The 9,344-nt window shown below is 39.8% G+C and overlaps 1 protein-coding gene across 1 annotated transcript; it reads right to left on the bottom strand.

Moving 5' to 3' along the window:
- Positions 1–238: 238 nt before the first annotated feature.
- LOC138025238 (uncharacterized) lies at positions 239–7,791 on the bottom strand. The gene is made up of 7 exons (XM_068872462.1): positions 6,860–7,791; positions 4,943–5,097; positions 3,892–4,068; positions 2,425–2,502; positions 1,424–1,615; positions 652–801; positions 239–437 (listed from the first exon to the last, which is right to left on the bottom strand). Exons 1-7 carry the CDS (start codon positions 7,524–7,526, stop codon positions 249–251), a joined length of 1,608 nt encoding a protein of 535 aa, XP_068728563.1. The 5' UTR covers positions 7,527–7,791; the 3' UTR covers positions 239–248.
- Between the last annotated feature and the right edge of the window lie 1,553 nt (positions 7,792–9,344).

The raw sequence follows: 9,344 nt of genomic DNA, 5'->3' as shown, positions 1-9,344 counted from the left end.
ATGCGATTATTGCTCGGCAGTAGCAATGAGTTGTTTCTAATCGTTAACGTTCATCTTACGAAATCTTTATGGCAATAGGAACATTTTTTTTCTACAAAGCCATGCATTATGACATTGCGTATTTTAACTCTGAAAAATACTCTTGATAGAAATAAACTGGTTAAGCAACCCAGGTAGAGCTTTGAATCTCGAAATTGTGTTTCACATTAAAAGGTAAGAACTTTATGGTACAAGTTAATTAAACCGCTTTAACCAATCGGGCATGACCAATAATGAAGCTTGCCTGTCTTCTTCTGCGACGTTGACGTTGGATGAAAAAGGTTGGAGGACCCTTTGCGGTTGCATATGTATTTCTGTTTGTTTGAGGAAACCGTTGACACAAGGTTATACTCTTGAGCGAAGTTTGTGGAACAGGTTACACCAATTATTCTTGATCCCTGCAAAAAGGATACAAAGATGAACATGAGAGACGACATCAGACATACCATATGGTAGCAAGAAGCAGCGACTTTTTGTTTCTCGAATTTCCAAATCTTCCAGGAAGTAAATTATGGTTTTACGTCTTTTGTTTTGATTATCAAACATTACGATTCGGGCGATTATGGTCAATTTCGTTTGCCTGAAGGGGTAAACTCGTCTTGACATACTTACTATTGACTCAGCTACGCTAGCGTCTGCAACTGTATCGTGTCCAGTCGTAGTAAATCCGATTTCAACATCGTATTTGCATTGACTAAGGTCTCCTTTACCGTTCAATCCCTGTGCAACACTCGGACCTGCCATTTTGCTGACGTTGGTGATCTAAAAAGTTGAAAATGAAGAGCAATCCTTGGATCGGACTCACTAAGAGTAACCTTAATTATGAAGGTGCTCAATTTTTTTGGCGTGGTAGTTTCCTGAGGTCTCTTCGCTGCTAACTTAAAGGTGAAAAAGTACGGTTAAAGCGGGAAATACATGTTTTCCTATCACTTATAATATGTAAAGTTCAAAAGATCACAGATTGTGCCTCAAAGTCTTTCCAGGTAGGCTAAACAAGAGTTGTTCAGAAATCATGCTTTGGCAGAAGATATTTGAAGTTCATTTGGTCATGGATAACCGTAGCTTTGGGGTAACTTGTTTTGAGGATGTTTCATAACCAACCTTACGGGAGATGTGAGAGAGAAGTTTGATTAAGAAAAGTTTGGGCTTTTCGATGAGTAGTTACCTGCTTGCCTGATGTCGTTTCACGTTAAGTTTGAAGCTAAATTTCACGGTTTGGAAAGGATATTATGTGGGTATGGTTAATTCATGACTTCGGCTGCTCGACAATAGGATAGAATAGACTGGAATGGAATGCAATGGAATGGAGTGAAGTGGTTTAATGAAATGAAATAAAATGAAATGAAATGGACTAGTTTTCTGAGCACTAGCAGAATCTGCTTACTTTATTCACAAGTTCCAGCTGGGTGGCGTTGACTGCACTCCACATTGATAACCACGAAGCTGTGATCTGTTCTTGCAGTCTTTCACCAGTAGAGTTCAATGAGAACCATATTCGAGTCAACTCATTCTTCATTTCTCGGAGGGTTTTGTTAAATGACATCTGAAGGGGTTGTACGTCGCCGTAATCTTTTATCTGTTGTTTTTCAAATTGAAAAAAAAAAAGGTTTTGCTGTAATCAAGACTCTTCTGATTGCAAGGGTCACGGTGAATATCTGATATCAGGGATCAAACTTTTGCAGATTCGGAAACACGAATGAAACATAGTGAGTGATGGAGCTAAACCTGACGGAATTACCTCTTTCTTGCGTTCATGTTTCAAGTTCGTAAGTGTTAGACTGCAAGAGTAAGTTAAGTTGACCACTGTTGCGGAGCGGGCAAGGCAACCATGCAGCAACAGATTCGAATCTAAAGTTAACATACTGGCCTCGGTGGCTTTCGTTTACTATAATGCATTTAAGAGTTACGTAGTCTCTCTTTGTCTCAAAATGGCTTATTATTAGCTTAATTGTAACGTTGAACTCTCCATTCTATTACGCACGTTAGTGTAGTCGATTACGCACGTTAGTGTAGTCGCACTAGTAGTAGTAGTGGTAGTAGTAGTAGTAGTAGTAGTAGTAGTAGTAGTAGTAGTAGTAGTAGTAGTAGTAGTAGTAGTAGTAGTAGTAGTAGTAGTAGTAGTAGTAGTAGTAGTAGTAGTAGTAGTAGTAGTAGTGGTAGAGTAGTAGCTGTCGACTTTAATTATTGCAATCTTAATTTATGCCACATGGAATCGAGGTTATTGGGTCTGAAGAGTCCGATACTACAACTCACATATAAAACAATATAGGTTTCAAATCCTTGGGCTATAATAGTTTATCATTATGCTTTCGTAATCATTATGTATTTGTCTTTAATTGCTGTTTAGAAAAGACACCAACGGCCTTCAAGTACTAAATCTCTTACCTTTAGATCAATTGTTTGGTTTATTCTTTGTTCTCCTGAGTGGACTTTGTCTCTAAGGTCATTCAAACTGCTTTTTATCTGACAAAAAAGGAGCAAACACCAAATTGACCGTTAAATAAATGTCGCAGTTTAGTTCGACATTAAAAAGGCACACACGAGAGGCAAGCAACGTATGCGCCTCTCTATAGTAAGAGTCTGTTGATTGGTTGACAGTGTTTGATTGAACCTCCCTCGTGTAAATTCCATTTTTTCAGTTTATTCTCGTTCACAGACGGCTTCTAGAGACACAGCTGTTGGTTTCAGTGAGTAGGGTGTAGAGGGGAGTAGGGTTAGTTTCTATAGAAACTGTGGTCGCCCTGTGGTGCTGCGTCGGTGGGGAACCAGTGAAACACGAAAAATTGCTTTCGTCAAACGAGTTGTTTTTAAACTAACCACCGCCAGAAAAAATCGTGAGCCGGCTGACGTTTCAAGCGTTAACCCTTCGCCGTCAGACCGAAATGAGGAATTGAAGAAAATGAATTGAGGAGACCAAAAATCAACTCAAATCTAAGTTTCTGTAGGGACGATCAATTCCATCTCTGTTTTTTTTTTACGAAAGGAGAAACTGAAGAAAGAGAACCTCTTGCTGACCAGTAGAAAAGCGACATCTATTGTAGGGCCGAGCCCGCCGGAGAATAACAAAGCGTGTGCTGTCACCACTACACTAACCCCTCATTGGCCAATTGATGGTTTGAATCTGACGTCACGGATGCGTTGTTGGTGTATAGAACAATGCGTTAAAATGTCTTTTTGGAATGTGACTATGTATTATTATGAAAAACGTGTGGGGCCATTTTCTATTGTTTTGTACTGACCAACATGGGCGTTTCCGCATCACGTAGATGGAGACAGCTATTCTTAGAGTTATTTTCATAGAGTTATATCGTAGAGTTAGAGTTAAGTTTCCAAAATCCGGAATTCAAGATTTTGGAATCACAAGATTTCGGACTTCCAAAATCTTGAATTCAGGATTTTGGCAGTCGTTAACTCTAACTCTAAGTCATAGAGCGAGTTTCAATTGAGTGTCGTAAAACCAAAACCAAAGTAATAACTTTAGCCAATCAAAAAGGACTGAGACAATCCAGCAAACCAATCAAAACTCGAAGTAATTACACGCAGCCGACACAAAGCGCGGGAAAATGTGCACGCGTGAGCCACGATTGGTTTTGGTTTCACTTCTGATTGGTTGAAAAAATGGCGCGATAACTTTGAACCAATCACTGAGTGAAGTAATCATAAACCAAAGTAATTATCTAATTACTTTCGACACTCAATTGAAAACCGCTCTAACTCTACTGAAATAACTCTACTGATAGTTAACCTCCACGTAGACGCAAACCAAGAACTACTACACCTCTTGTGTTAGGTTGTATAGACTTGAGACGTAAATAAAGTGACGATTTAGTAGTACTACACAATTCTGAATACCTTGTGAATTTTCTCTGTAGATGCATTTCCGGTGGCCCATAACGATCTTGTTTCTTCCCGCAGTTTTTGGTCAGTCTTGTTAACTTGGACCTCAATATCGGAAATCATGGTCATTAATCGTCTCTCGGACGAATTCAACATCATTTTAAAGTCTTCTTGGTGTCTTGAGAAGTTTGCCTATCATAAATTAATATAGAGGCGTGAATAGTTAACAATAATATTAACATTGATATTTGTAAGAAATAACTTCAGCCACCTTAATAGTGTAGTTAATATCAATTAGCATTAATAACAGGTTTACATCATATTAATTGCGTCGACGAAGGAGACGCTTTCTTATTGAGCGGTTGGGTATTCTCTGTGTTCGTGGAAGGCCTGTTCATGTTCCAAGCGCGAGAAACCGAGAAAAGGTTGTCGGTTGGTTCCAATGCCAAACGTCACAATAGTATATTTTCGTCATATGATCTCATGGTTTTGGATCCGACTACGAAAAACTACAAGGTAATATCGATCTTATCTTTCCTAAATATTTCGTAGATCAAAGCCTGATCAGGGAAATATTGACTATTCCTGGAGCTTTTGCGACGCCTACGATTCCTGGAGCTTTGGCGACGTCTGATGTCCAAGGGCGTATTCTATCAAATTAGTGCTGGCACAAATCTTGAAAATGAAACTACTCAATAAAATGAAATGAGTCGTACTTGACATAAATCAAGTGAAATGAGTCATTGTACTCAATCAAAAATAACGATTCCTGGAAGTCAGTCACATGAAATGAGTCGATTGAATGAAACAAGAAATTTAGAGCGAGAAATCAACCGATACAGGTGGCTAAGGCCTCAAGGCGACGCACCATCGCGCAGAATGGCCGGACATCATCAATTATTCATAAGGCTCTCGCGTGCGCAATTCAAACACTGGTAATAGCGTAACTAGCTTTCAACACAAAGAAAATACGCCATTTTGTCAAAATAGCTCGAGAGATTTGCCTTTTTCTGTAATCTACATTACTGCTAGTAACATGATATCTATAAGAAATAACTTGAGTCACCTCAATGGTGTCGTTAAGTGTCTTCCATTCCGGCAGTGGATTCCTAACTTGGCCCAGCTCTTTCAATTTTTGTCGAGTGTTGTCTAATTCCTCTTTTATCTTCGAAAACTTTGATTCCAATTCTTGGAATCGAGATGAAAAGTCAACCTGTTTTTCTGGTGATGCCGCATTTGCAGGGAAAAAAAGTGAGATACTGTGAGTTTATCTAAGACGAATTGACGAGATCAGAGAAGTCATCGCAAAGCCTTGGGTTTTTTTTTTCTGATAGAGGCTGTTCTCAAATTATCCACTAGGTTTCAGGCTTTTCCCAGTTCCCCTTCCCTTTGTTCGAAGGCCTGATATTTCAAACTGGTATAAATTTAATTAATTACACTTGTTTTACCGCAAAGTACAACTGCCTCTCCAATAGACCATATTCGTAGTCCCAGTATTGGACTGGAACTACCTTGCAATGGAGGCTAATGCGGGGGAATATATTAAAAAGTATTTGCATTTGAAAAGATTTCCCCGCATTAGCCTCCATTGCAAGCTAGTTCCAGTCCAATACTGAGAATACGAATATGGTCTATTGATTAGCGGAAAAAACCAGCTGACCTCGATAAGGTCTAACTTGAGCCCGCGATATGGTCACGTGATACTGGTCAGCGTATACCTTGTTTTGACAGGTGTCCATTGACCGTAACATTGATGTCCAATATCAAAGATGTATGCTGTAAACTAGCTATAGTGTAAACTGGAGCGTTGCCTCCTCGATGAGCTCTAAACTTGAGCTCGTGATATGGTTACGTGACACTGGTCACATTGGCATACATCGATGGGCGGACGGACGGACGGACATACGTACGGACGTTCATGACGTCATGGCTACAAAACCCAATTTTCTCACATCGATGGGTTACCATATTTTCTTAGCTATGGTGCTCCGCGCTCGCGCGCCTTTGGCGCGCGCGGAGCTCCGCTATAAAGACACGCTCCGTATCCTAAACTTTCTTTATTCCCTGAGATACTAAATATTAGATTGTTTGAAGCAAAGAGACGGCGTTAGATGAATAAAAGGTCCACAGAACCCGGGAGACACATCGGAGGAGACACTGCTTCCGCTGTGTGTATGTAAATGATACCTCACGGGTGGGTTATCATGTGCGGCAAGCTGAAATTTGCATTTTGTCAAAATTCAAGTTTTAGCTCGTTGTTTTCCCTGTTAGCTGCACATTCTGAGCAACTTCATAAAACAGCGAGACATGTGGGAATAAGAGAATTTTTATGCTTTTGTGACAAGCAAAAACTTGTCGTTTGGTCTTTGACGTTTCACGCAAATTAGTGCCATGCTAAATCTCCACACGACACTTAATCAAAATTTCGTTGTTATCAAGCAAGCAGATTATTTCAGATATTCAGTTCAGAATCACGTTGCCTTATTTTTCATCACAGTTTGTTCCCGCAACTAATTCCCTACAGATGTAAAAGAAATTTCCTAGTGGGCGGGAAAGAACATATAGGAGCGTGCTATCTTGTATCGCCTACTGTAAATCTCAATAATCATTGAGGTAAAATTCGTCTCCGGTTGAGTGATTGATCATTTATCCAGCGATCTCTGTACCTGTCTCGGCTAAAATTGATGGTATTTTGTGATCATTTTCCAGGTCCAATTCATATAGATATCTTGAAACTCTATATTTCGAAACTTGAGAAGGTACTTTTTAATTTAAACACAACAAGAACAACCCATCTTGTTTCAGCCTGCATACAGACGAAGCTGGATCAGTACCTTAATCAAATAGTCCGTCAATATTTATCATTAAAGTGGTCAAAGCGTAAGCATATGTAAGAAAGAAAATCATACGTACGATCCGCATTAACCCGCATTAACTGCATTATTTTTTGCAAACATATTATTTTACCAAATTTTCAGCATACCGTTCACAGTATTTGGAGAAACCGTGATCATCCCATTAAGTATCATCATCACCAAAGTCAAACCTGCAACGGCTGTGAAAAAAGTCAGGACTTGAAGAAGAGCAATTTCTCGAATACCAACGATACCACAGCAATAACGTCTTCCCACGTTCTGGTGTTTCGAGACATTAAAACGGGAAGGGGTGCTTTTTCTTTCTTCTTTGCTGCTTTTCTTTTCCTGTTGCCTTTCCTCTCGTGAATCTGTTAAATTGGCGTAAAAACCAATGTTTTTCAATTGATTGGCAGAACAGTCCGGTTTCTCAGTCTTGCCTCTCTTTCTCGACGGAGGCATGGCATTGCCATATTGATCAGCTACCAACGCATACTCATCGAAGTAAAAATCTTGTGAGCGGTTTCCTGCGTTTGGTATAGCTTTCCCTTCCTTACCCCAGCCAGCAGAGTCGAAAAAAATTTCTCGTCTTGGAGTTACAGCGGTGTGACCGAAGCTTGTATCGCCCAGGGGAACAAAATCTCTGGAGGCGCATTTGCGTACGTTAGCCGTGTGTGTCAAATTTCCCGCGGAAACTACGTTGCTCCTCAATGCAAGATTGGAGTAGACATTTTCCAAGGATTCCGTCTCAAAATTATATACAGGGTAGCTCTGGTCTTTCTCAGTAGCTTTCTGCATTCTAATAGAGTTTCTGCTGCCTAAGCCACTTGTCTCTTTCTGGGGGGCATGCAGTTTAGTGACGTTGGGAAAGATGCTGATATTTTATTGCGCTCATGAAATTAAATACCAGCTGTTCATGAATACCGTATCTTTTGAGGCCCTCTTCATATGACTTCGGTTACCGGGGTAAAATTGGCTTCTGTTCCCATAATAACTTTCAGTGCGGTTACCGAGATGAAAAGTAGCGACGCGATCATTCAGGCGTCAACCTGAGAAACCACGAAATCCTTTTAAAAATTGAAAATAAATTAAACCGAAATTGACTATAGAATAAAAGAGAGGTAAGAATAATATTTATAACATCAAATTCAGTACTGCGCGAGGGTGCTTCATTTTCCCATGGTGCACGTTGATGACGTCGCAAACAAATGCCTTGCAAACTGAAGAAAATTTCCTCGAGAATGACTTCAGCAGATTAAATAATATTTCCAACAAGATAGTTTGTTGTATGAAGTGCAAGCCCCTCTTGTGCTCTTCATTGCCTTGTTTATTTTCTTTCGGAAGAGCATTTCGTCACTCTTCAAGGATCTCTTAAACGGCGAACGAAAAACTAACAGGTGAGTGAATGCATGTAACGGGATGTTATTTTCTGAAGAAGTTTAGAGTGAGAAGTTTGGAGAGCACTCACGAACCTATAGTTGCTCGAGGTGCACACATCTTTCGTCAGTACTCTCCAAACTTTCTGGCGTGTACTTCAAATCTCGATGAACGCACGCTGACGCATGAACCAATTCTCAAATCGTGTTCTTTTCACCCCGGAAACCGAGCTGAAGTGTTTATTTGGAAAATTTCTACCTCGCCGGGTAACCGAGATATCGGCTCTCGGAAACCGAGAAACCGCAGGCGTGCGTGCTATCCCGGCCTCTAACGTGAAAATATTTTCGAGATCTTATGAAAAAGTTGTTGGTGAGGCTCAACGATACAGAACTAGCACTGGGGTCATCTTAAGGGGCCTTAAGCCTCTTGTCTTGTCCAATTTTTGCATATCTTGCAACCAGTTAAAAACTACTTTGCATCGTTCATTTCTTCATCTCAATGGCAAATCCAAGCAAACAATTGCATTTTTTTGGAAATTCTGTTTTCCACTTTGCTCAAAATATCTGTTCACTAATTGTGAGACTATTTATAAAATTGAACCACGAACGCTTATTGCTCTGCAGTTAATCTTTCTTCTGCGTGCCCCCAAAAAATTTGCAAAAACGCAGAACAGTTGCTTCCAATTACAACACTTGTGACTGTGCTATGCAATGTCGAAGAAACTGAACAATTGTAAACCTTGTGAACTGCAAAGAATATGTCAATCATGCAACAGATTGCCGTTTCGTTAAGTAGTGGGGATTTGTAAATTTCATGCACATGATACTTCTTGGCTTAAAATGGGTAACCACTTGCCGCAATAGTAACTCGAATTCTACCAAAAGTTTTAAGGTAGAAATTAATGGGAAACTTTTCAAAGAATTTGCCGCTAGTATGGTGTTAGCATATTGTCCGTTCTTTTAAAAGTAGCCTGATTTTACTTCGAAATGTAGATCATATTCATGTACGTAGCCCGACTTGATGACATAACTAATAAGTGGTGGAGTCCACTAAAGTAGTGAGACATACCTTGTTGTTTGCCTAAGTGTTCTCAGCTTTTAAAACTGCTATCTTCTAATAAAAATTAGTTTCTCTAGCAATGAAGACGAGCATAATTACCGTTGGCTATTTTGGTTGGGTTGGAACAACCAATCGAATGTGGAACATGATTTATAAAGGGCGATTTTTTATGATTTGACA

This window comes from Montipora capricornis, chromosome 12, assembly GCF_036669925.1.
Source record: "Montipora capricornis isolate CH-2021 chromosome 12, ASM3666992v2, whole genome shotgun sequence".
Classification (NCBI taxonomy): Eukaryota; Metazoa; Cnidaria; class Anthozoa; order Scleractinia; family Acroporidae; genus Montipora; species Montipora capricornis.
Note: the sequence above shows the minus strand (reverse complement) of the source record. Positions and strands in the feature narration are given on the sequence as shown.

Coding starts and splice junctions, on each gene's coding strand:
- LOC138025238 (XM_068872462.1), bottom strand. CDS start 7,526: ATGCAGAAAGCTACTGAGAAAGACCAGAGCTACCCTGTATATAATTTT. Junction 4,069..4,942: donor CACTTAACGACACCATTGAG/GTGACTCAAGTT, acceptor AATTTATGATAG/GCAAACTTCTCAAGACACCA. Junction 802..1,423: donor AGCTGGAACTTGTGAATAAA/GTAAGCAGATTC, acceptor TCAACTTTTTAG/ATCACCAACGTCAGCAAAAT.